The 26,400-nt window shown below is 45.2% G+C and overlaps 1 protein-coding gene across 8 annotated transcripts in view; it reads left to right on the top strand.

The window, feature by feature from the left end:
- KCNQ2 (potassium voltage-gated channel subfamily Q member 2) overlaps positions 1–17,619 on the top strand; it is a 68,728-nt gene extending 51,109 nt beyond the window's left edge. For 3 of the 8 annotated variants that reach the window (XM_066330840.1, XM_066330841.1, XM_066330842.1), the window contains 6 exons: positions 2,618–2,841; positions 3,626–3,734; positions 4,265–4,396; positions 7,179–7,286; positions 12,961–13,084; positions 13,843–17,619. In XM_066330840.1, coding sequence (XP_066186937.1) covers positions 2,618–2,841; positions 3,626–3,734; positions 4,265–4,396; positions 7,179–7,286; positions 12,961–13,084; positions 13,843–14,547 — 1,402 coding nt within the window. In that variant the 3' untranslated portion in view covers positions 14,548–17,619. The remainder of the gene's footprint in view (positions 1–2,617; positions 2,842–3,625; positions 3,735–4,264; positions 4,397–7,178; positions 7,287–12,960; positions 13,085–13,842) is intronic. The other 5 variants (XM_066330844.1, XM_066330845.1, XM_066330846.1 and 2 more) reach the window with 3 other exon arrangements.
- Positions 17,620–26,400: the final 8,781 nt, after the last annotated feature.

Consider the following 26,400-nt stretch of genomic DNA (forward strand, 5'->3'; position numbering starts at 1 on the left):
TCCAGGTGTTGTTTCCAATGAGGGAATTGCATGGAAGAAGGAAAAATCCAATTACCTGTTCATGATGTCTTGTGTGGTCTATGTTGAAACAAAGAAGTTACATCAAGTGTTGGGTTTTTTTCCTTAGTGACTACTTGGGGAGAAAACCCACCCAGATCTTAATGGTTCATCAGATTTCTATGAGATTTTTTAGTGTATTGCTCCTCATGCTGTCAGGCTTGAAACTCTTTGCTTGAATCCCTCACCAAGTTCAACCCTTTCTTTTTTGCTCTTTGTGATTCCTGCAAATATTTGTAGCACTTTTGTTGTGGGAATGGAGAAGGGCTCCAAGGAAAAGGCCCTGCCATACTCACCATGCTGGGATTGGTGATGGGAGAAACTCAGGAGAGGATGAGACACAAAGAGATCACTCTGAATCCTGAAAATTGCTGTGTTGCTAAAGCCCTTTTAAAAACTTACTTTTTAAAAAGGTAATTCACAGTAATGGTACTACTGAAACACAGAGGATTCAAGAAATATTATTCTGTAAAATCAACAAAAATAAAGAAAAATCATCCAGTTGGCCTATTTAGAATCAAATTACGAAATTTCAATCTGGTTTCTAATCCAAGAAACTCAGAATGAGAATTTTTTTAAAACCTTTGGCCCATTATGTACAATGGGTTTGGTAGCATTAGTAATGAAGGCTTGCATCCAGAAAGGTGTTTAGGTACATACTTGTTCCCAGATTCCTGTGTGGATTTGTATCTCTGACCTGGATTTCAGCTCTGCTGATCCCATGGCTTTCAGACAGACCCTGCAGATGGTCAACACATTGGAAATTCAATCCGCAGCACTTGCCTGAATTAAAATTCATCTCTAATTGGAATAATTTTGCCTTTTTAAATTTGGTCATGAGCAAATCTTATTTTCTGTCCGATCCAATCTTCCAATGTGAAATTGCTGCTGAGCTTGTGGCCACAGCCAACCCTTCCCTGCAGCCCAGGGGATTGCACACAACTCCGTGAAACGCTGCCTAAGCACCTTTCTCTCCCTGTAAATGTTTGTTGTCTCACAATGTAAAGTGACTTTGTAAAAATAGCACCTTCTTACTCGACAAATCTGCTCCCTGAGTGTCCTCGAGTCACATCTTTCACTGGCCAGAGCTGGTGTCTGCTCCTGTCAGCAGGGAACAGCCGGCGGCTGGGAAAAGGGAGCAGCGCTTTGCTTTGCTTCAAAACCAGCAGCCAAGTTCTGACTGAAGGACCTCGTGCCAGTTTTGAAGGCAAAGAGGGGCCGTGTGGCTCTGACTTTTAAGTTGGTGTTGCTGAAAGGCACCAAAGGGGGGAAAAAAAAAAAAAAGCAGGTCTTTGGTTGGTGATGTGGAAATTAAAATTTCTGAAATGTTCTTCCCACAAATTGCGGCAGAGTTGGCAGCAGAATGATAAGTGGCTGCTGCAGTGGTACAGAGTGTTGGGAATTAAATCCCTGTCTTCACTCAGTTTTGATATACCTATATATAAAATATTGGCTATTTGTGCAAGTATCCTGCACTGATTGTCCAACCTCTAATCAGTGGAATTTAATCATTGATTGCTATTAAGAAGATATGAAATGATCCAAAACTATTTGTAGTCTGCTTTCCCTGATGCTGTCCCTATAAAGTTTGTGGTTTCATAAAGCTACACAAAATCTCTTTGCTCTTAAATTTTCACATGAAAATTCAACATCTTCATTTCAGTAAAAGGCTTTAAATACGAATTTCAGAATTTGGAAACTAATTAGAGCTGGGTGGTCCCTATTTCCCAGTGAGATCACCTCTATTTCTGGAGAGACCTTCTTTTCCTGCCATAATTGTAAGGATTCTAGTAGGGAAAAAAACATTAAAGTGCCATATTCTGGAGTTTTAAAATTTTACTTTCCATGTTTATGACACCCATAGCAGACCTCCAGGGAGATGGCAGATAGCTTTTAGATGGGATTTTTGTAGGATACAAAGGAGTTGCAAAGTGTTTGTATTTATGTGTTTCAATATGTAACTGGATAAAGAGGAACTCCTTGGAATATATAAAGGGGGCAGATCATGTTTTAAGAGGGAGGAAATACAGGAGCTGAAGAAAGGGAAAGGACGTATCTGAGCACCAGAAGTGAAGTGTTTGCACAAAAGTTTTAAGATAATGGTTTGGGGTTGTTTTTAATTGGTATTTTCTTATTAGCCATAGAGTTTTGGAAGGCAGTTGTGAAAGAAAAGCTTCCTAACTCGTGATCGGAGTCGATCAGTGATTTAAGGAATCATAACCTCATTGTTAATGTCATTCTGTCCCACCAGCCCTGGCATCCCATGAGGGGCTTCTGTTTAAGTCCTCATTATTTTCTCTCTCTTACAAACCATTCCCATTTCACTCATGATGACGGAAACATTTCTACAATGCTTTCTTTAAAACAAAAAATAAAAAATATATCAGAAAAAAATTAAAAAAAAAAAAAAAAAGAAAAACCAACAGCAAAGCTACATGTCACTGCTGCTTGGAAGTGCTCTTGGTTTCTAATGGCTGGTGGGGAAGGACTGCGTGGTTTCCAGAATGACTCCTCCTGCTGTCTCCTTTTTGTCTTTGTTTCAACGTGTTTCTCTGAACAGTCAGAAGGTCAGTTTGAAAGATCGTGTCTTCTCCAGTCCCCGCGGTGCTGGCACCAAAGGGAAAGGCTCTCCACAGGCTCAGGGCATCAGGAGGTCCCCCAGCGCTGACCAGAGCATCGAGGACAGCCCGAGCAAAGTGCCCAAGAGCTGGAGCTTCGGAGACCGCAGCCGAGCGCGGCAAGCCTTCCGCATCAAGGGAGCGGCGTCGCGGCAGAACTCGGAAGGTGAGGGCTTGGGGTGCTGGGCCACAAACTCCCAGCTGGCCCCAACTCTTCTCTCCTCCCTGCCTGAGATGGGCAGAGCTGCCAACCAAGGTGTTGGAAGTCCTTCCCCTCCCAGTCTTTTAGCTTGGAGTAGCCTGAGCAACCTGATCAAGTTGGAGATGTCCGTGCCCATTGCAGGGGTTTGGGCTAGAGGGCCTTCAAAAGGTTCCTTCCAACCTAAACTTGGCAAAAATGATCAGAAGAGGCAAGAAAACCCCTTCGGATACCCATGACAATGTTTATATTTCTGTATGTAAGGATGGGGAAAAGCGGAAGAGTCAGGCATTGGGACAAGAGGAAATGACCTCAAGGGGATGGTTAGGTTCAATATTAGGAAAAAATTCTTCACTGAAAAGGTGGTCAAGCCCTGTAACAGACTGCACGGGGCAGGGGCAGAGTCACCTTCTTGGAGGCATTTAAAACACATCTAGATGTGACACTTGGGGACATGGTTTGGTGGCTGGACTTAGCCATGCTGGGGGAGTGGACGGACTCAATGATCTTAAAAGGCTTTTCCAACCCAAATGATCCTGGGATTCACTGATATAGGGGTGGGTGAGAGCTGCAGTTGGCACTGCTGGATGTCCCTTAGCACATCCTGGGAAATGCTCTCATCTGGATGCTCAGCAAAGGCTTCTCTGCTGCTTCCCTGGGGGTTGCTGTGATCTGCCTCATCTTTCCTTGTTCAGCACTGGCACAGGAAACAGTAACGTGTTGTGTTTCTCCTTCCCTGTCCCAAACCCAGAAGCAAGCCTCCCTGGAGAAGACATTCCTGATGAGAACAAAAGCTGCAACTGCGAGTTTGTGACAGAAGATTTGACACCAGGGCTGAAAGTCAGCATCAGGGCAGTGTGGTAAGAGAGGGAGGGGGGGAAGCAGTCCAGAAAAATAAATTATAGAGAAAAATGAGAAGTGTAAAGCCCAAGAAAGGCTGGCAAATGCTGACATGTGTGTGCTGCAGGCTGTTTTTCCCCTGGGTGGCCTGCCCTGCTTTACAGACAATTCTGCCAGGAAGGGCAATTTTTTGCTTAGGGAAGGAATAAATGGAGAAACAGGAAAATCTCCTGCAGGGATGCATCCAAATGACGGTTCTCACCAGCTCTGAGATTTAACGCTGACATTTCTAAAAGTGGTGCAGAGAGCACATGCACAGATGACAGTCCAAGGGGCATCAGGGCCCCCCTGGCGCAGACAGGGCTTCAGCCACCAGCCCCCGCAATCCCCTTCCTCTCTCCTATTGCTGCATCCTCTCCCAAACCCACAGGGTTGGGATTTATTCCATTTTCCTTCCAGAGCAGCTCCCTGCAGTGTTTTTTATCCGCCATTAAGCAGGTCAGGCTGCACCCAGGGACTGTGTGATGATTTTGCTCTCTGTCTCCTGCAGCATCATGAGGTTTCTGGTCTCCAAGCGCAAGTTTAAGGAGAGCCTTCGGCCCTACGACGTGATGGACGTCATCGAGCAGTACTCAGCTGGGCACCTGGACATGCTCTCCAGGATTAAAAACCTTCAGGCCAGGCAAGAGACCCCTCTCTTTGCTTCATTTCCCACTGCTTTTTGTTCACTGTGGAGGTATTGCCAGGAGAGTTTTCCCTTTTCAGCTACAGCTTACTCTTCCTTTTCAAGACAAATCCCCAAGGAAGACATCAGTGGTTATGGCTGGAACTCACAGGGATAAGCAGGACAGGGACTAGTCTAAAACTCCCTTACTGCCCATCTCAGGACATACAAAAATCATGGCTCATCCTCCTGCTTTGTTTTGGGAGCTGTTGGCATTCTGGTATGTCCCACAGGAAAGGTGGGTGGGTATCTCCATGGTCCTCCTGGCAGGGTGCAAAGGTTTGGTGCCCCAGTGTTAAGGCTCATGTGGGTCATTTGGTACCTTTCTGGGAGTGAAATAAGACAAAATTTTGTGTCCTGGCTGTGGCCCTGCTGCCATGGACACAGAGAAGTGAGGAGGTGGCAGCAGCTCCCTCCCACTGTTGAGATGCTGAGCCACTTCAGGAGGAATCCCTCCTCGGATGGCACAGTCTGCAGAAGATCCATGCAGATGGGAATTTCTCATCCAAGCCCACCGACGTAGGTGGGGTTTAGCTGAGCTGCATTTCAGCTTCTCTGCTCAGATTTCAGAGCGAGATGTGTTCATTTTAATAGAAGGAATGTGGAAAAAGGACAAATGGAACAGAGAAGGCTCCATGTTTTTCATGTCTCTCCTGGAAAAAAAAAAGAAACAACCCCAAAACATAAGTTTGATTCCTTGAAGAGAGGATCGGAGTTTAATCTTTTAGTCTGACTACTCCTCCCTCAGCCTTGATGGAAAAGTAGACCCCAAGTCTCCAACAGCCCTGGTTGTGTTGGCTCAGCAGAAGTAGCTCCAGTTTTGCAGAGCTTGAAGGACACCCAGAACTTTGGCAGGGCTTGGCCATGGGCAATCTGCAGTCAAAAAAATACACCATTTGCTTTTACACTTGGAGAATGAAATTACTTCCCTTGATGGCTGTGGCAGCCCAGTTTCCCCTAGAAGCCATTGAGAAAGTTTTCCTCTAATTTCAGACCCATCTAAGGCCCTGGTAGAGTCAGCAAATGTGAAGAAAAAAGAAGTGTTTGTGTATGCAAACCGTTGACATGAACCTCAGGAATAAAGTAGGAAAATTGTCTTGGGAAAAAGAGGAATCTCTGTTCTGCCATGAATCTCTCAGAGACCATTTTAACTCTGCTATTTTTGATGTTCAAGATGTAGAGGTAACTTTCTCAGCCCTGCTGCACACTGTGCTTTTCCCAGAAGGAACATTCTCCCTTGCAATGGAGACCAAAATACCCTGGAGAATTTCCTCTGTGTGAGCCTCACCCTCCTGTTCTGTACAGATTCAGTGATCATAGATCCAAGATGTGTAGCTGAATATAGAGGAGGGAAGAGGAGGGGGAGTGGATTGAGATTTCCTAACTTTAGTAACTTGAAACAAGAGGCCTTGAGGCCACCTCCTCAGTGGGTAGTGGGCATTTGGGTTGTCATCTCCACTGGCTTCAGGTGGGATGCCTGAGTCTCCCGCCCCCTGAGCGCTGTGGCAGATTGCCTCACCACCCACCCAGGTCTGCCAGTCCTTCAGGGGCATGTGCTGCAAAGACAAAGCAGTTTGGTTGTCTGCTTTTTTGGGGAGGCTGGGGTAAGGAAGTGCAGCTTTCAAAGACCAAGCTGGCTCCTCCTCTTAGCTGCAGCTCTTGGGACTGTGAGGATGAGGTTCTGGGGCTGGACAAGGCCACCACCCATCCTCTCACAGGGAAGCCAGGAGGACCAGGAGCTGCTTCAAAAGCATGAAGCGCCTGGATTTGGGATCTAAGACTATGAGACAGCTTCACTGGTTTCACTATCCCCACTGAGCAGGACATTGGTGATGGTGATGGGAGCAGATCCCTTTGGGGCCACGCTTTGGGCACCAGCAGGTCCCATGGCTGGGCACCTGCCCAGTACAGCTGTGGACAAGGCCATGGCCAGTGTTGGACCCTGCACCCATACAAAAGATCCCAGGGAGGAATTCATGGGGCACCTTGAAGAATAGATATTTTAATGCCCCTTTCCTTCATCAATCAGAGCCCCGTGTTCTGCCTGCCAGCTCAGCTCAGCAGGGCAGGCTCTGACCTCCCCTAGCCAGGGCTTTGGTGGATTAAAGCTGTATCCAAGCACATTTCTGGGGTGTTTACATGCACTTTCCTCTTTAATCAGTAAAGCCTCTGTCACTGTGTCTGCAATGTGCTCTTTTCAGTGTTGTGTTCACATTGTCTCGTGTTCCATCCTGACACCTTGCCAACCATGGATGTCTCCCATTCATTGAGTTATCCAGCCCTGCAGCGTTCCTCGCCGACTCCCAGCAGCTCATGCTTCCCTGAACTAGCTGAGGATGTGTTCTCTAGCACTGGAACTGAAAGGAGGATGAATATATGTTGTTTCATATCCAGCCACCTCAATGGGATATTGCCACACATATGCAAATATATTCCAGAGGGTAAAGCATGGTGCCTGTTATATCTGGGGTGGGGGGAGCTCCTAATGATGTTGCAGTGGTGCCTAAATCTCCAAATCTTACCCCGAGGTGGGTAAGACGCTGTTTTTTCACCAACAACCAGGTGGTAGGAGCGAGCCTTCTGTTTCCAGCGGAATATATTTTCAAAATCTCTCTCTTTCTCTCCCTGTCATTCTGTTTGTCAGTTGTTTCCTCCTGCGACTTTTCTCTGACCGACTTTTCTCTACGTGTTGCTTCATTATGCATTTTGCTGGTGTCTTTTCTCTTATTTACTTTGCCAGGATAGATATGATTGTGGGTCCCCCACCCCCTTCAACTCCCCGGCATAAGAAGTATCCAACCAAAGGACCCATGTATTCTTCCAAAGAGTCTCCCCAATACTCGCCTAGGTTAGGATTCACCAAAATGCCGCTTTCTCTGGAGTTTTTTTTTTTATTTTTTCATTTGCTTAATGTCAAACCCCTTTCATGCCAGTTATATGACGGCGTTTCTCACTTAGCAGTGCAGCCTGCTAAATCGTGACTCACAAGGGTTTGCTGCTCTGGGTGTGCTCTGATTTGCCTTCAAGCCAGAGGAGAACAAAAAAGGGGATGTTCATTCAGTCATCAATAACCATCAGTTCCTTCAGCGGGCCTATTTCCTGTTTTCAGTCTTCTTCGAGGTGTTAGAAAGCTAAATTGTACCTTTTTAAAAGATCTCATATTTTACCAGGCTGTCTTCAAACATAAAAGGTAGAATATTTACCCACAAAGCCAATATAAAGTGAACAATCCACTTCCTAAAGGATGACACTGGCCACACACAAGCAAAGGAGCCTCTGCAGCTCTTTGGACAATGAAATGAAATTATTTCAGTGAGCAAAGTAAGAATGAAGTGTTTTGTAGCTGATGAATGCAGTGGTCTCTGTTTCTTCCTGGTGCCACTCTACTGACCATGGAGGAAAAGATTGTGTTAAAATACTGCAACCATGGGACTCATATTCCAAAAAATAATAAATAATCCTGATTTTCCAAGCAGAAGGAGCAGGAGTCAAACCCAGCCCTCAGTCACACAGCGAGATAGTTCTCATTAAGTTCTCTCCCTAAGTAAAACTGTATCTGAAGCTGATGCCATGAGGAATATATTCTCACAAAAATTCCCATTTTAGGGTGTTCTGAGGTCTGGGCAGCAAGGCCAAGAGCTGAACTTTATTTTCTCCTTGCACTGAGATCACTAGAGCCCAAGGCAGGTATAAATATTTGCCAGAAAGTAATTTTCCTTTCAGAAATAGTAGGTGATTTTTAAATGCAGTAAGCTTAACCTCAAATATTTTTTCCCTAAATATATTTGCCTCCCTAAGAGCTAATATGTGACAAATCTCTTGATTTTTATTTAAGCCGCTCTGAGTAATCTTCACTAGAGAAATGTAAGTAAAAGGAATATTGAAAGCTTACCTTTTCCCACTCAGCTAGCTCAAATATTTAAAAAATTAGAATTTTCTAGAAGCCCAAAGCTTTAGGCTTGAGAAAACACGCTTTCAGAAAAGTATTGTTTCATATTCCTCCTCCCTGCCAAAAGAAGTCTTTGAAAATGAAATAACCTTGTTATCTGCAGAAGCATTTATATTTAAAAATACATATTCAAAGGGATTTTGTTGTATTTAACCTTTAAGATGACATGTCCAAAAAGCCTTCACTAAAAGCAAGATTTTCATGTGGAAACTTGTGCCTCACGCACAGCAGAGGTGATTGATGGATCTGAGGGGAGGAGGCCTCAAACTGGAATATTTATTTTATTCAGCCCAAGACTGTTGCTGTATCAGCTTCATGCTAATGACTTGCCCCTCACTGTTTATACAGTTTCTAATACTGATTAAAAAATCTTTGCACATGCCCACAAGGCTCCTGGAATGTTTAGACTTTTTTTGTAATTTCTCCTTTTTCCAATGATTTTTTTCATTTCCTCAAGCTGTGGCTGCAGAAAGCAGCAGGGTACAGAAGGCTGCTAAAATCTCTGTTCCCACCTGTGAAAAGGCTTATGCTGCACGTAATTTTTGGCAGTTTTATCCTCCCGTAGTACCAGTGGCATTTGTAAGGAGCTCAAGGGGCTGATGGATGGGAAGCAGAGCTCTGAGAGCCCCAAGGCCAGATCCCAAAACCCTGGGTCAGCCTCTGCTGCTGCCATGGTCTTTGTCACCCCAAAACCACATGGTTCTGTGCCGTGGGGATGTGTCCTGTGAGGTCCCCATGGATGGCTCCAGCCTCTCCTTTTCACTCTGCACTCCCTGTTTTAGCCAAATTCTGCCCAGAGAAACATCAAGGGAGGCATGTCCCATGAGCTGTCTTGACCCTATGGATTGCTCAGTTCAGCCAAAATCCTTCTGCAGGCAGGTCCCAGCAAAGTCAGGGGGAACCTGGTAGATGCCCACAGCTGTGGTTTGGCTGATGGTGTTTGCTCCATGCTCTACACACAGAAAATTTGGTTAAAATTCCCTTGATCAGCTGATTTAGCCTGATTAGAAGTAGATGCGATTTCAGCTGTAGTTTTTAGACAACAGTTGTTGATCAAAATTTGTCCAGAGCAAGTTTTATTGCCAAATAAAGGGGTAAGTAGCCAGTCCTGTGACATGGATGAAGGGGGTTTGGCTTCAATGCCTGGATTGTTTACAAAAATTTATGAGATATTAAGGAAAAAAAAAAAAAAGAAAATATTTGACTATCTATTCCCAAACACTTCATTTTTATCTCATTTGAGCCATTTGACCTTTTGATGTCTGCTTCTGGCCCGAGGGTGACATATTACACCTCTTTGCATGCACTGTTAGCATGAAGCATAATGAAGCATGAGAAAACCTGCACTGTGGCTGATGCAAGAATTTACATTTTTTTTGTGTCATTAGAAAGAAGGAAAGACAGTAAAGTCCACTTTAAAGAGCAATCCCCTCTTCTCTCTCCCTCCCAAACTGAGGCCCAGCAGAGCCGACCAAGGACAGCAGATGGCACAGTTTGTCGTGCATCCTTAAAAATCTCTGAATCCTCTTCTGCCAGGAAAGGAAAACATGGGGCTGGCTCTTCCACAGCTACAGCTGAATTCTTCCCTCTGCACATGTGTATTTGACACACCAAAATAGGTGTTGAGAACACACAAGGCTCCCCATGGGCTGTAGTGTAGAAGTGGGATGGGCACCTCAGAAGATTCTTGGTCCTTTGTCATGCAGTAAAAACATAAATTATCCCCTTCTGCTTGCTTAAGTGGAATATGTTCTTTCTTCTTCATCTTTTGAGCTTTGTTGCCCAGTTTGGACAAAATCTCAAAGTTTTGTAATGGCTAAAAGGACTTCCTGCTCTTGGCAGTCCTCAGCTAAGTGCAGGTGGGTTGGGGGCTTACAAGGAATTTCCTCTTTTTTCTTGTGTCAGATAAGGCACAAATTAAATCTCTGTGCTGTGCTGAGGGTAGGAGCACTCTCCTGTGGTCCAGCTTGTGCCATGGGAGGCAGAGGGGTGGGAGACCTTGGAACTGGTTTCTCCCATAGAGAAGGACTTGGTCCACCTTCTTCTCCTCACTCTGCACTGAAGCCAGAGCCCAGAGCTGCCCCCCTGCACCATCCTTGGTGCTGCCCTGCCTCCAAGGAGACATCTGACTGACTCTGGTTCCTCAGAGCTGTGGAAGACAACCACCCCAGGAGTCAGGACTGTATTCAGGTATAGACACAAAGGGAATGAATCAAGCAGGAGCTGTGGGCTCTGGTGTCAGTTAGACAATGGAAAAGGGCTTCTGAATGCTTTAAAGGGGAGCTCTGTGAAGGGCTGCAGCCTTGCTCCTAAATCCCAGCAGCTCTAAAGGCAAGTTGTATCCTTGAAGGTGAACAACACCTTAGTGCTCTTCTTGGTGATCACTCCATCTGTGAAGTGTCAACTGGCCCCTGAGATGGGCCATGTGAGGTTCACTCAGGACAGCTCTTCTCTTCAGATATGACAGACAGCAGAAGTCCTGCCTTGATTTCTGCAAGGTTAGAATTAGGGTACACAAGAGTCTCTCTGTTATTGCAGTGCAATGTTGGGTTCTCCTCTCTGTGTCACAGTCTGTCCTGCCTCCCTGCTGTACTCCACAGCTGCTGAGGGACATCTCATTTCCATTAGTGGACACATTTCAGTGTCAGTGTGGTGCTGGATGGGACAGGAGGACTGAGCACCCTGATTGTTCTTGGCCTTCTACAATATTCAATAACTTTTAGACTTTGGGCCTCTTTAAACTCGTGTTCATTGTTTTACCAGTCTACTTGCTTGTGCATACAGGAGAGGAGTTCATACAGTGGCTGTACCACGCCTTGACTTGTGATTCCCCACCAAGGTAGCCCGAGGTATCCAATTTAACAGCTCTTTGCTTACATGGTAACGACATTGTCCTAGGATTTCTTGTGCTGTATGTCCTGTCAGTAATTGCATCCCTCGTGGGGAGTTCCTGTAAATGTCAATGATTTCCTTCTCCCATTACAAGAGAGAAATAAGGCATGCATATTCCTCACACTTGTAATTCCAGCACTTAGTGCTCCTTGTACTCCTGTGCTTATATTGCTAAGCAAAGGATCAAACATGGCTTTTTAAGCAGAACAGAATTCTGTCACATCCCTGCCCAAATGAAGTAGCTTCTGGGATCAAAGCTAAACTCTGAAACGATTGTTGGCTTATATTTTCTGTCTTTGGTGTGATGTGCTCATCCACTTCATCTCTTTGAGCCAGATCTGGTGCTGTAAAGTGCTGTTGCTCTAATATAAGCTAAGGGAGCCACCCTGGTCCATTCCCACTGGTACCTGTCTTTCAGTGTCAACAGCCAACATCCGTATGAAGTCCCTGTCCAATGTGAAGAAAACAGATGGCTCTTGTGTTGGAAATAGCCTCGCATCTCATTCCTTTCCTTGGTTTTTGTTTGTTCATTTTCCCCTGTCTGTCTGTGTTCAGCTCCTTCCTTTTCCTCCTCCTGGTGCATGGACCCATGGCCCACACGGCAGAACTGCGTAAGAAGCATTTTGAGTTTTCGCTCAAGATACCTCAACTTGGTTTCAGTCAGATTAATTAACCCTTCTTTCCCCCTGCCACCCTTATGTTTGGTGCATTATGCAAGAGTAAACTTTGCCCAGCACAGAATTATTCTAATAAACCTGGCTGCTATTAAGAAGTTATTCCAAAAATGAGTTGCTCCTCAGACTTTGGAGAGATCAACAAGCTCCTGGGTTTACTCTCCAGGAATTTATATTTGATGCCTCTAATAAAATTGAGTTTCAGCTTCCAGGCTCTGCCCTCCTCCTTCCTCTGCATATGGAGCTGTTAATCAACCCAGTTGTTTCCATACTGGGAATAAGGAAGTGCAAATGTGACGTGTGTAAAGAAGTCAGTACCAAATTATGTGCCAGGTAACCTTTCCTGGCTGATTTGGCAGAAGCCTCCTCTGCTGCTCCCAGCTGGGAGCCCTGTTAATAAAAAACATCTAACAGTACAAGTGTGAACTGCACTGGGATGAAAACAGTTTGGAAATGTTTGATGAGTTCTGGTCAAATTCAGCATTGATGTAATTCCACTAAAACATTTATTACTGCACCTGTTTGTCTGGGTCTTAGAACAAGCAGCTCATTTTCATGGACATGAGATTTACACATGGACATTTGCATTGAGGAGAGGGAACTGCTGCAAGGACTGAAAAAGATCCCACTGGTATTTGCTAGGCAGAAAACTTGATCTTCCCCCAAAACAATAATTTCTCAGTGCAAATAAGAAGTTAATCGATTTGGAAGCAAGCCAGTTAAAGAAATTCTTTGCAGTGAGTAAATTTACTGTGCATAATGTGCCAGGTTTTATCTGTATAAACAGAAATGGATAATTTCAAACTCTGCTAATACTGCTCTGAATTTTGCATCTGAATTAACACTTCAGTGCCACTGAGTGTCTGTGAGTAATTTGGAGTGTTAGTTGGGAGAGAGGCTGTTGCTTTGTCCAGTGGAGGCACAACAAGTGGTGCTCTCCTCACCTGCTGCCTCCAACTGACTCCAGGTCCTTTTCCGGGGGCGGGGGGATTTTCTGATCCTGGTAGAGTTGACCAGATCGTTGGGAGAGGATCCTCCATGACCGACAAGGATCGCACCAAAGGGCCCGCAGAAGGAGAGCTGCCTGAAGACCCCAGCATGATGGGCAGGCTTGGGAAAGTTGAAAAACAGGTATCTTGGGTCAGGAAGGGGTTCTTGTCAGAGGGTGTTGCATGCATTGTGTTGGTTTTTCCTTGGCTTTTTCCCTCACTGGGATGTTACCTTTTAGTTAAAAAAAAAAAAAAAAAAAAAAAAAAAAAAAAAAAAAAAAAAAAAAAAAAAAAAAGTGAGAGCCCAGAATACTTTGAAAAAGAAGCAAGGTGGATGTTCTGAAAGGACACTAAATGCCTTGGAAGCCTAAGTGCTACTTTCAAACCAGACACTTTGAGTCTAGTTTAGTGAGTTTGTCAAAAGCCTGCATTATTATTGAAAACAGTGCATTGGTTTCTTTGCCACCATGCTGGACATGTTTCAAATGAGTCCCTGAGCCTGGCTGCTGGAGCTCCTGGCCTTGCTGAAGATTTAAAATTTTCCTAGAGCATAAGGCTCAGAAATGCCCATGGCCTTCTGAGCCCAGACAAGTGCAAGGAAGGAGCTAGAAGAAGCAAGTGTGCTCCAGCTTTTCTAGAACTTGGTGCCTGTCATAAAGATTAGAGGAGCATAAGAAAAATCCTGTAACAAGGAAAACACTGTGAACAGGTGGACAATTAAACCCTTCAGAACAGAACAATTAAATGTTCACTAAAAGTTTGAGATGCTGTGGATCAGTGTAGGCGGAGGTGATCTACAAAGCCTGGCCCCACACTTGTGTCTTGATGGAAGTTGCTCATACTCATGATGTTAATGTGCTTCAACCTGCATGTATTGCTGGAATTGTGGTATTTTTGCAGGTTCAGTCCATGGAGAAGAAGCTGGACTTCCTGGTGAACATCTACATGCAGAGGATGGGCATCCCCCCAACGGAGACAGAGGCTTACTTTGGGTCCAAAGAACCAGACCCGGCCCCTCCCTACCACAGCCCCGAAGACAGCAGGGAGCACATCGACAAGAACGGCTGCATCATCAAGATCATCAGGTCCACCAGCTCCATGGGTCAGAAGAACTTCTCCGCCCCGCCAGCCCCGAGCAACGCGTGCCCGCCCTCCACGTCGTGCCAGCGGCAGAGCCACGGCTCCTCTCCCATCGGAGACCCCGGCTCCTTGGTCCGGATCCCGCCGCCGCCCTCCCACGAGCGCTCCCTGTCTGCCTACAGCGGCGGGCACCGGGCCAGCGCCGAGTACCTGAGGAACGAAGACATTACAACCAAACACCACGAGAGTGCCATGAGAGACAGCGACACGTCCATCTCCATCCCCTCGGTGGACCACGAGGAACTGGAGCGCTCTTTCAGCGGCTTTAGCATCTCCCAGTCCAAAGAGAACTTGGACATCCTAAACAACGGTTGCTATGCAGCCGTGGCCAAAATCAGACCCTACATTGCAGAAGGGGAGTCAGACACCGACTCTGACCTCTGCACGCCCTGCGGGCCCCCCCCGAGGTCGGCCACGGGCGAGGGACCCTTCAGTGACATGGGCTGGTCAACCCCCCGGCAGTGAAGCCTCCCTGCAGCCGCCCGGCCGCGTCCGAGCGCTGGCAGCTGCCCGCTCCGGCTGTCCACGTGTGGAACTTCTCAAGGAGATTGACAGCTAAGGTTTTCCTCTTTCTAGGACACCCTTAGCTGGCAGATACTTTCTTGCAGCTTACTCTGGGGGGGTTGTGTGGAATGAGCAGGTCCGAGCCTGCATTTTTGGAAGAGGTCACGGTGATGAGCGAACTGGAGCCGTGAAGTCCAGATTTCTTTCATACTCTCTTTCTAAGATCATTAGGTGAAACTTCCATGGCGCAGAGTAGGCAATATGCATTTCTTGGGAATCTTCAGAAGCGCAGGGCAGGAATAATTCACCCAGCCAGGGCTTTTGTAGATCCCATTAACTGGTGGCTGACAAGTGCTAGGTGGGAATTGCTGTGTCGTGGCAGGAGCTGATCACACCTTTAGGTGTTTTGGAGTCACAGACAGCATATGTGTCTGTTTCTGGCTTAGGTTTCAGGGCACGTGTAATAATGAGGGGTTGTTACCCCTCATTAGATGTCAGGAAGGTGACATAATTCCAATATAATACATGGAAAATCCCTGGAGGAGAGGGATGTTGGCTGGGATATTTGCATGAACAGAAAATGTGGCCTTAAGTGGGACTTGCTGGGGCACTGCTCTGAACCAGAGCAGTTTGGAAATGATCCCATCTTAGGAAAAACTCAGAAATATGAGCTTGAATGCAAGAAGAGGGTAAATCTAGAGGGAGGAGAAATGAGACAGACAAGGAGGACAAGACACTGTGGGGATGGAATTTTATATTTTAAACCATGTATTATATTTAATTATATCCCCTTCTGCTGACCAGGGACCTGGGGGTGCTTTGAAAGCAAAGAGAAACCAAAGGCAACCCCTCTGGAAGGCTGCCATGATCCCAAAGCCATTCTCATGGCCAGCAGCACTGTTGGAGAGGCACAGCCACCAGGCAAAGGGAGAGGGTGGAGGTGCAGGATGCTGTGGTCCCTGCCTTGCTGCGAGTTAAGTGCTGAGCTCCATCTTCTGGAAGCCCTGTTGGTCAGCGTGGGCACTTTTCTTACAGTTTGCATTGTGCCTGAACACTTTTGCACATACTATGCCCGTGAAAATCTTTCCTTTCTTCTTCTGCCCTGCCAAGAATCTCACCCCCACGTTCTGGGGACATCCTTTGGTTTGTTTGGATCCCTCAAGCTGAGCTAAGAGGCACTGCTTTGTTTCTTTATGGTCTTTCAGAAGCCTCTTGCCCATGCTTGCCCTCGAGTTGTGCCAATTCCAGTCTGCCCCATTTGTTGTTGTGGAAGCTCTTCCTCTTGGAAAGGTCATTGTGTCATTGCCAGCACCCTCAGCAGCTCCTTCAGCTGGGGGAAAGCGAGGGAAAAAGTGATGCTCAGAGTTTCTTTTGGGACCAAAACAAAGCCACAAAGTGATCCTTTACGTGGATAGGTTGGTAGGGGTTTTATTTACAAGGGGGTGGATCCGGAGAAGTTTGGTTTGGGATCTGTTTTCAGGGCTGGGACACCACAGTGGCATTGTGCCTCTGAACCTTGCTGTGCGTCCACAGCCCAAATCCCATGTGTGTTTTCTGCTGTGATTTCAAACCCTGTCTTTCCACATTTCTCCTGTGTCATATCAAGAGCCTGTTAAGGATTTTTAGGGGACAACTTCATTTCTGTGTGGCCTTTGAGAGGTTGAACATTGATTTGCTTGGGGTGAAGGGAGACTCACAGCCTTTTTCTCTCCTCCTGTTTGCTTGACCAGACACAGCAACCAGGGGAGGCGCAGGATAATTTTGGCCTTAGGGAAGATGTGGGTGCAGTCTGACAACTTGTAGACAGGGAATAAAACCATTATTTTTGCTAGTGCCCAGGGCCAGCACACAGGAATGAGGAAGGATGAGGAAGGGGGAACTATCTTCACAATTTTCCTGCCATTTTTCACCATTGAGGAGGGGAAAGCATTTTTCTTAGGCAGAAACTGGGCTTCCAGCCATGCTAGTTCCTTTCTTTCCCCTCTTGAGCCATGTTTTTGTTAACTTCTGCAGCTTTTCCCTCTCTGTGCTCCAAAACTCCTTCAGGCTCCAGATTTCTTTGTGCAGAGTTAACACAGCAATGCCCTTGACTTCCATACAGAGACAAGTTTAAATGCCAAATGGCTGTAAATCGTGCAGATTTGCCTCTGGTGTGTTCCAAAATGAGATCCTTTCTGCTAGAACAAAGAGTGTCAGCAGGTCCTAAATCAAAGGTGGTGGCCTGGGCTTTCTACCGACCACAAGAATGGAAATTGCATTTGGTGGGGCAAAAATCAACATTGCTCCAGCCAGCTGCTTGCTGCAAATTTTGTCCAAGTCAGAGATAAGAAAGATTTATTCTCTTATTTGTTTGCAATTACTTTTCAAGGCCTGCTGGAGATTTGGCACAGAGGGTATGATACAGAGGCAGGAATGCCAGATGAGGATGAGGATAAGGATGATGTCATGCAGTCGTGTTGCAGCACAGGTACATGCCTGGTCTTTAGTAACAGAATCACAGAAGCATCCATTCACAGAACCATAGAATGGTTTGGATGGAAAGGGGCCTTAAAGCTCATCTTCAGGGGTTGCTGCAGGAAAAATCAAATTTTTCCTCTTCAGCTTCCTGCGCTGAAATATATAAAGATCTTTTGACTTGTATCTTGAAAAGTTGTTGGGTTTGTCCCGTAATCAGTGATTGCAGAAAACTGGTTTTTATCCACATTTCACATAGAATTCACATAGAATTTGTTTTGAAGGTATGAGATATAATTTTCTGTGGTGTCATATCAAAGACATTCTGACACACCTCCATGCACAACCGTGCCATAAATCATCACTTCTCATTCATCCAGGCAAAACCCCATGGATTTTGGGGTTAGCTTACACTAGAATTAGTTACAAATAATGTTCATCACTTCCATGAAATTATTTAAGCCTGCATAAATAGTGATAGGTCCTGTTTGTTGCTTATTGACATAAATAATTTCATTCTTCTCCTGAATCATAGTCCAGTACTCTCTGAAAAGTCTTCTCTTGTAATCACTCAGCTCCCTCATGGCTGTACCACACCTTCTCCCATAAGAAGTCTTAACCACCAGACTACAAGAAAATTAATCAGTTTTGTGTTGTTGAAAAGGCAGTCTTGATGACAAAGACCTTTAAAAGGGTGGACAGGAAAACTTTGTGCCTCTGCTGAGCCTCTCTCGGGCTACTCTTTGCTCCCCTCTTACTCACAAATCTTATTCCATATTTTTTGGAGGACAGAAACAAGTTCTAGGCAATGCCAAGTGTGGGCAGAGGAATCCAAAGAGAGCTGGATATGTGAAAGTCAAATTTCCAGCAGACCATGTTGAACTGCTCCAGGGCTGCCCATGCCCACACTCATGCCCAGAGTCTGGTTCCAGGTTTGTCTGTGCTGAACATGAAGTCATGACCTTGAGGCTGAGCTCTGGTCTCCAAGAAACTTCTGGGCTTTTTTTTTTTTTTCTTTTTTTTTTTCTTTTTCTTTTTTTCCCCCATAATCTGGGTCTAGGTCTGGAAAGAAATCCTGCAATTGTCCCACCCATGGGATGGAGCAATGCCTGGGGCTGGAACATGAAGCCACAATAAAGTTTTGGGTCCTTCAGGTCCAAGTGTGAGTTCAGGTGGTCTGAGGAGTTCTCTGAAGAGGAGATGTGGCTGAAGATGTTGCAAGGTGGCCTTTCATAATGTGACCCCAAGACAGAGGAACAGCCATAAGTCAAATTTCCCAATATTTGGGAAGGGACTTTAATGTTACTCAAGCGCAGATTTTGTATGTGAATTTCCTTGTTGACCCACTTTCTTAATAACAATTTTTAAAGCAAAAAATGTCAAGGAGCTTACCAAAACCAAACCTCTCATCCAGCTCAGAAAGCCATTCTATTTCTTTGGACAGACTATGCGATAGATCAGATTTTCTAAAAATGAATTTTGTTTCAAATGCTGCTTAATAGGTCCAAATAAATTTTGCAGGGTCATTGCTGTTTATGGATAAATAGGTATATTTTTACATTTTTATTGATTTTTAAAATTTTAAATTATGCATATTTTTAGAAAAAGTTTGTATTATCTACCTGAGAAGTCAGAGCATCATCTCAGATACAAATGGTCCCCTTGCAGATAATTGCCCACGAGAATAGAAAAACACCTTCACTCATACTTTTCCCAAGAGGGAGCTACTGGAAACCTCATTTTCCTGATAGCCTCCGACCACCGTGGTCACAGCAACATCATTGCTAAGACTAACATGTAAGTGTTAAAAGAGAAACTGAAATTCCTAAGGAATTAACCCAAAGTTGTCCCATACGAAGACCTTTAGCAGTGAGTATTTTATTGGGAATGTTAAAAAGCCCAAGAGCAGTAGAAGGATTTCTGTTTCTCCATCATGTGAATGCTCAGGGTGAGCGAGCCCTGAGCCTCCAATCCTTTCTCCCCAGCCCACAGCTGCACATCTCCATTCTCTCCATCCTCTCTCCATCACAGTTCAGCCTCTTCTGTTCTCATCAGCTTCCTTTTTCCTGAGCCAGAAACAAGGAAATCAGATACAAAAGCTCCTTCAGCTGCAGGTAGCATTGAGGAGAAGGCTGTGGGGAGGGCTGAGGGCAGCAGCCCCTCTGAGCCCCATGGGGTCACTGCTGCCCAGAGGTGTAAAAGCAAACCTTTGCTTTTAGCACACAAACACCCCGACTTTTCTGCCTCATGGAGCAAAACCTGCTCAGAGCAGGGGTGTGAGTTCACTGGTTTTTTTAACAATAACAATAGGGTGGGTTTTTAATAATAAGGATTATAATACTGCATAGGAATCTTCTTTAGTATATCTTAGTGTTTGATGCCCCAGTGACACAATACTGCTTGCCTTACCTTAGTGTCTAGAGGGAGAGGGATCACACACCTTTTGATACACTATTAATCACGCTTTGAATTTAGGTAGGAGCGGGGTCCTTTTTAACTTATGAATGTGCTTTCTGGACTATCTCACTGACTGTACTCTCAATTTTGCCTGCTACTGCATGCAGCCTGAGATGAGTAGACAGCAATACGCTCCAGCTGTATCTGCACTCCCAGATTGCTGTAGTACCTGACAAGGTAACGTTGCCAAAAGCATCACTCTGGGGAGAGGCTGTCGTCCTGTGAGCCACCTCTCAGGGTGCTGCGGTGCTTCTGTAGGTAACACTGATATACCAAGTGTCTTTCATGCTGCAGCTGGTCATCACCCCATCCCTCTGGTACAGCATGCACAGACGCCATTTCTGCTGCTTGTGACTACGGGGTAAAATCCATGTTTGTACCTGTGGTTCCTTCAAACATGTGAATGGGGAGGGAAAAAATACGAATTGTGTTGGCTGTGTGTCACAACCTCCTTTCCATCAGGATGCCTCTGAAAAAGAGCATCCCAGATAGCCCTTTCTGTGGGTTTGGAGGAGCAGGCAGTGCCAAGGATGGAGGCCTGGTCTTCATTTCAAAGATGCCATTTGAACGCACATGTGTGGGACCTGCCAGATGTCTGGTTTAATTCTCTCACCTTCATCCAGCCCTGGGGTGCCGTGTGCTTTTGTGCCTGCAGCACAGCCCAAGGCACAAGGGGGAATGTGACTTCCAAACCTTGGAAATCACACTTTGGGGATTCCACCCACCCTCCTCTACAGCCTTGGTGGTCTCGGGCACTCTGCAGCTGTGCCATAACCATTCCTCATGGGAACATCTCTCACTCTCCTTACGGAGTGGCACTGAGCTACATTTTCATCTCCATAAATATTTTGCCAGTTTTCTCCCCACTGCAATGTCAGGCTCTCATGAGGCCTTCAGGGTTTGCCCATCTGGCTGGTGTCTGCAGTTTCTCATGTCTCTTGGCACTCCTGCCATGACCTAGTTTGACCTTGGCCCCATATCCTCCTCTTCCTTGACCAGACCATTTACCAGGGAAGCTGTGATGCCAGAACTCAGCTCTGAGACCTGGCCTGGCATCACCAGATGCACCAGAGAGCCTTTGTGTTTTGATTGCATGACAGTTTTGCTTTCTATTGGCAATTTATTTGCTTCCTCGTTGAGCCACCATGACCTCAACACATCCCAGTTTGTTCTGCTGAAGCTTTTCCATACAGGGATGGGGTCTGTGTTGTCTCTCTGTGCCCTGTGAGGGTTTGTCACCGTGGCTTTAGCTGATTAAAGGGAAACAGGGGTGAGGGTCTGGCTCAGATTTTCCTGTCCAGGTGAACATCTCTGAGAGGAGCTCACAGGCTCTACCAGTGTAGATGTTTTTGCTCCCTGAAGAAAGAGCTGTTTTCAAGACCCTAGTCCCCTTTGGCAACCCACAGATGCGGCTGTGCATGCCAGGCTCCAGCTCAGGAATGGAAAGCAGCTGGTCCAAGCTGTGCTGTTTCCAAAGCTGCCAGTGAGCCTGGAAGCATTTTGCCCTCTCCTATTTCCTGGTAAATACAGCTGCAGGTGAATTGTTCAAGCAGCATCTGTTTGCCTGGTTCTGAGAAACATGAGCTCACCACAAAGCTTTCCAAAGCTCAGTGCCAAGCTCAGGCTGGATTTTACCTGCAGCTTTGCCTATAATTTTAGGGCAGGGTTAATGATTTCAGGTAGAAGCCATGCCAGAACCTCCAGTTTGGATGGTTCTGACCCCAAAACAAGGCTGAATGTCACGCTGCCAGCAAAGCCTCTGCTGGAATTCCAGCTCCATTTGACACTGATGGCTGTGGATGTGGGGAGATGCTCTCTCCTTCCCACTCCACACAAGAAAAGGTCAGCACAAACCTTGCAAGCCACAATGGGAAAATACCTCCTTATTTTAACATGCCATGGGCACCTCCCATCAAAGCAGAAGCAGCATTTCACAGTAGTCCCTTAAACTTGACCACACAGTGGCCATGACCCAATGTTCTGCATATGCAGTGATGTTCATGAAGAGGATTGATCACAGGTGTGGATGTGGAGGTCTGGGTTTTTTAGCATCTCCACAGGCACCATGTTCAGCCTTGCTGAGGACCTGTTCAAGTCATCAAGGCTGGTGACAGGTTTTTTCTGTCCTGCCTGGTTATTCACGCTGGTCCAGCATCTTCCCTGGAGCTGGAGTTACCCCATGCTCCTGTCAGCAGGCAGGATGGAGACCTTTTTTTTTGTTGGTTGCTCTTCCTTTCCCCCAAACTCCTAAAATTTGAAGTTTCTTCACTTTTTCTCAAAAAATTCACGCACAGTGTAGAGTACCTGAGACTTTCAGGAACATTGAGGCAAAACAAGATACAGCTGATAAATGACAGAGATTTTATTATTTTAAATCAAGAGCAGATTTTAACCATAGTTGCAGTTGCTGCATGGTGTATCAAACGCTTTAGGAGATTCAATAAATTATTCTTAGAAATGTTCTATTCTTTTATCAGTAATTCATATAGGTGGATGCCACTGTTCTTATACAGCAACAACACTCCACACACTAAAACTATATTCCTGTTTCTCCAATATAGACACTGTATTTATGAAATTTATCTTGCTTGATGTCTCTTTGGCACATTATCCACACATACTGCACATGGATTGCACATTACATGCCACGTGCTGATAGGTATCTCTACATGTAATCAACATATGTGCGTTGAACAGACACCAAAGTGTCACCTGCCTGGTTTGTGATGTGACTCAACTAGGAAAAGGGAAAAAAAATTAACATCCTGTTTTGTTAAGGAATCCACTGCATTTGAATGCTTCTTTAAACAGATTTTATCAGGAAGCTAAAATACAAGATTGCCTCTGTGATGTTAATTAAAAAATACCTGAACAAAACACACACAGCCCATAAATACTTAACAGCTACTGAATTCCTATATACTCTTCATTGCTATTCATCTGAACTGTAAATTCTGTACAGATTGAATGAAGCTCACAGTTTATCTTTGTCATAACCTGCAAGATAAAAAGGACAACACAACTTTGGCTGCAGACACGTGTGCATGTGGTTCAAGTACATGCACCCACGTGTGGCTGTATGTGCATGTGGGTACGAACACGTGTGCACACGTGTTCTTTATCAAAGCAGATAAAGCTGCATCTGAGATGCACAGGGGGGAAAAAAAAATCTGTTTTGGAGGTGAGACAGTGACAATAAAACCAAATTACTTTTTCAATTATTAGTTTTGTTCAAAAAAGGAAAGATTTGCAAGGGGGATTGGTGTGTGACTGCCATCCCAAGGAGAAATCCCACTTCTGGAGGCCACACAAGGCCGTGCAGCAGAGCGATGCAGTTCTTTGAGTGATAATTTGATTGGCTTCCTTTTAAACAAACAAATATAGTAAAGTGGCCAGTGCCAGCTTCAAGTCCAAAAAGCTCATTCCTAAAATGTGTGGTCAAACAGTTGTCCTGTGCCTTTGGAGATCCAAGGGCAAAATCCTCACGTGCTGTGCCAGGTTGTCCCACGGCAGCGGTGCTGACTGAGGGCAGTGCCAGGGTCTGCCACAAACCCACTGCCCAAGCAGAGGATCCCAGTGCCCCATGGCTCTTACCTTTGCCTATATTTAAAAAAAAACCCTAGGTAAGAGATGCTTAAGAAAAGAGACATTAAGAACCATCTTTGATCTTAGAGTTATGGAAGAAAGGACCATATTATAACCAATAAGTCTGATTTTTCAGCCCACAGATTCCAATAGCCCCTATACAGAGATTTCACCAGCCTCACCAAATGAATCATCCTCTAGGATTGAATTTTGCCAATATTTTCACAGATCCAAGATTTCTACTGGGTAGAGCTTACCCTTCAGTGTTTAATCTAAATAAACAAAGGCACGAAGAGCTAGCTTTTCTGGTTTAATACTGCTGGATGCCTTGAATAAACAGTAATGTAATTTTTGCATTGGGCTGAAGTCCATCTCTGGGTCCAAAGTTCTCAGCTGTAAGAGCTGCTTCAGCCCTAAAGAGTTACCGAGCAAAGGGTACATCCATTGCCAGAGTGTGTTGCCGCTTCCCTGAGATACCTTGACACTGTAACAGCATCTGGCTCATTTGGCCTTACCTGGGCTGGGGATGGTTCATGTTTTTGTCCTGACAGTGAGAGCTGAGAGGTGAATTTCCCAGCAGGAGGAGCTCTGGGGCTCGGCCGAGCCGGGAAGTTTGGTTGTCCTTTAGAAAGCAAAGACAGTTGCTGCTTTGCTTCCTTTCATTTGCTCTGTTGCCTTGGCTTTCTTGCACTTTCGTTTCATCTCCAAAGAATCTCTCATAATGCCTTTGGTACTTATGTACAATTTGAAAACATTTTGTATGTATGGAATGAGACACACTTTTCTCTTGTAAAATAGCAATCGGATTTTCTTTTCTCTCTTTTTTTTTTTTCATATTTTTTTTTTCCCTTCTGTTGGTGAATGTGTAATTTCCTCTGTACATTTCAATCACGACTTTGTGCAATGTACATTTTCTAGGGACAGGTGCCAAGGGAATGACCTGTAGTTTTACCTAAGGGACTGGCTAGAAGCCGACAGACACAGTCATACATGGTTTTTACATGAGCACCGTGGAAAAGCAACGTAGCCCAGACTTTGACACTGAAGCATTGAGCGTGGGTCAGCTTGTACCTTCACAGGAATGACTGTGGCAGCTGCAAAACTCTTCATGTGTGGTGTGAAAACCAACAGCGACGGCTGCAACTGGAAGGGAAATGGAGGGAAAATTAAATAATCGCAGTCATTAATTTAAGCCTCGAAGCATCAGAATGGAAAATTTGCATTCAGTAAAAAATACCAGAGATTTAACCTTCATGAGATGAAATACACATTTATTTTTCTTTGCACTTCTTCTGTTCTCGTTGTTTCTTTATTTCTGGGGGTTTCTTGGTGCTTTGGGGATGTATTTAATGGCTGATGAAGAAAAGAGAAATGGGGACCCGATTTCCTGACATTAAACTTCCACACATTTTTATTTCCAATGCTAGAATATATTTCTTTCCTGATGCATAAAATCAAGCTCATAAATCTCAAATGCCCTTAGTTACAAGGACACTGGCCCTTTGGAGTCCTTTAACAATATTGACTCTCTTAAGGTTCAACATCAACCACATCCTGACAGATAAAAGATTGTTACCGAAGCTTTTCACCCTCTGTGTCAGCTTCTTATCACCCTGCTAAAAATGGAGCTTGGTGTTATTGAGGTGGGCTCAGAGCCAGGAAATGGCACTGGCAAGGGTGTTGCCCATGAGTTACTTTTTTTCTACCAGGCATCAGCCCTAAATTAAGAAAACTGGATTTTGGGAACTGTCTAGTAGTGAAGTGGATTGACTGACAGTATTTCCTGTGGTGATCTTGGCTGAAGAAACAGCAGTTCCATTTTGTACGAGAAAAGGAAAAAGTACAATCCCTTCCTCCATGCTGATTTCTTTTTTTTTTTTTTCCCTTCCAGAAAGATGTAGCAAGAGAATCTGGATGATCCAGGGCCTGGGTTTTGGAAATCCTGCCAGTCACTTGGGCAAGGCAGTGACAGAGGCTTGGCAGAATGCACAGTGTGCCCAGGCACAGCCCCTGCTTGTGCCAAGGCCTTGGCTGGAAGCCTGCGGCAGCCCCATCCTCCCCAGGGCTGTTTGAGAAGTCCAGGTGTGAGCATTTCCCAATGGATGCAGCACACTGAGTGGCTTCAGTGACACCATTATATTTTATCTCATTAGGTTTCACACCAGTGAGATAAACGGGAAAATTCTCAGTTTGCTGAGGCACATTCCCCAGTTGTCTGCACAGGATTATGAGCTGCATCCAAACACTGTCCTGCTGCATCCCACAGGGATGCTGATGGAGCCAGACGTGGCACCTGCTGTACCACAGCAGAGCTGCCAAGCAGATCTGCAGCCTTTTCTCACATGTTTATCAAGCCAAGAGAGGAGACCAGCAGGAGGAGGCATTACTTTTCCTTGGGTGTTGGCCTCCTGATAAGTCTGCAAAAATCAGGAAGGCCCTTTCCCTGCAGCAGAAATAAATGTTGGAGCCTCAGAAAAAATTTATGTGAATCTAAACTATTTATATCCCTTAGGAGAGCAGTTGCTATCATAGGAACACATCTGCCTGGTCTTCTCACAGACAGAGCTCCTCGAAGGAAACTGATTTTATTTGAGCTCTTTGCCCTCAATGCTGTTTTGCTTTTGGCCCATCAGGATGCCAGGAGCTGTGACAACAACCTTCAGTAGTTTGTTGATGATCCCATGCAAGTTCACAGCCCCCTGACTCTAATTAAATTTCAGCATTTAAGTAAACGTGGTTTTCCCAAATTAGCCCAGTCATTTGGGATAGCACATGCAGTCTGAAATTCTGCAGGAGGAACTCATTGCCAAAAACTCTGCTCTGCTCTGTTCCTAAGCAGAATCCCAGTCTGGGTATTTTTTTGCCTGGTTTGCTGACTAATTAAACCATTTACTCTCCTTGAAAATTAAAGGAACATTTCTTCCTTCTCACTGGATGGGTAAGGAGGTGTTGCAGGATTAAGATGCAGTTTGTAAAACTTCAGTCCTAGTTTTGGGCACTGCATTTATGACACCCAAAGCTGTCTCTTCTCAGCCCAAGGTGAAAAACAAGCCAACTTTTGATCCTGACAACACCTGATTCCAGCATTTTGATTTGGAGCTCAGGGTGGGCAGAAACCTTTTTCCTTTAAGAAGCTGTGCAATAACTCAGTGGCAGAACAGTGAATGAAATCTCTCTGATGCATTAAATGCTACTCCAGCTCTGCTCTGGGGTATAATTTACCCTTATTGCTTTCTTGGCAGCAGTTTCCTGTTTCCTGATGAAACCCTGTTTCCATCAATAGTAACTTAATGGTGGTTTTGGGCATGAAGTGCCTTT

Source organism: Sylvia atricapilla, chromosome 16 (genome assembly GCF_009819655.1).
Source record: "Sylvia atricapilla isolate bSylAtr1 chromosome 16, bSylAtr1.pri, whole genome shotgun sequence".
Classification (NCBI taxonomy): Eukaryota; Metazoa; Chordata; class Aves; order Passeriformes; family Sylviidae; genus Sylvia; species Sylvia atricapilla.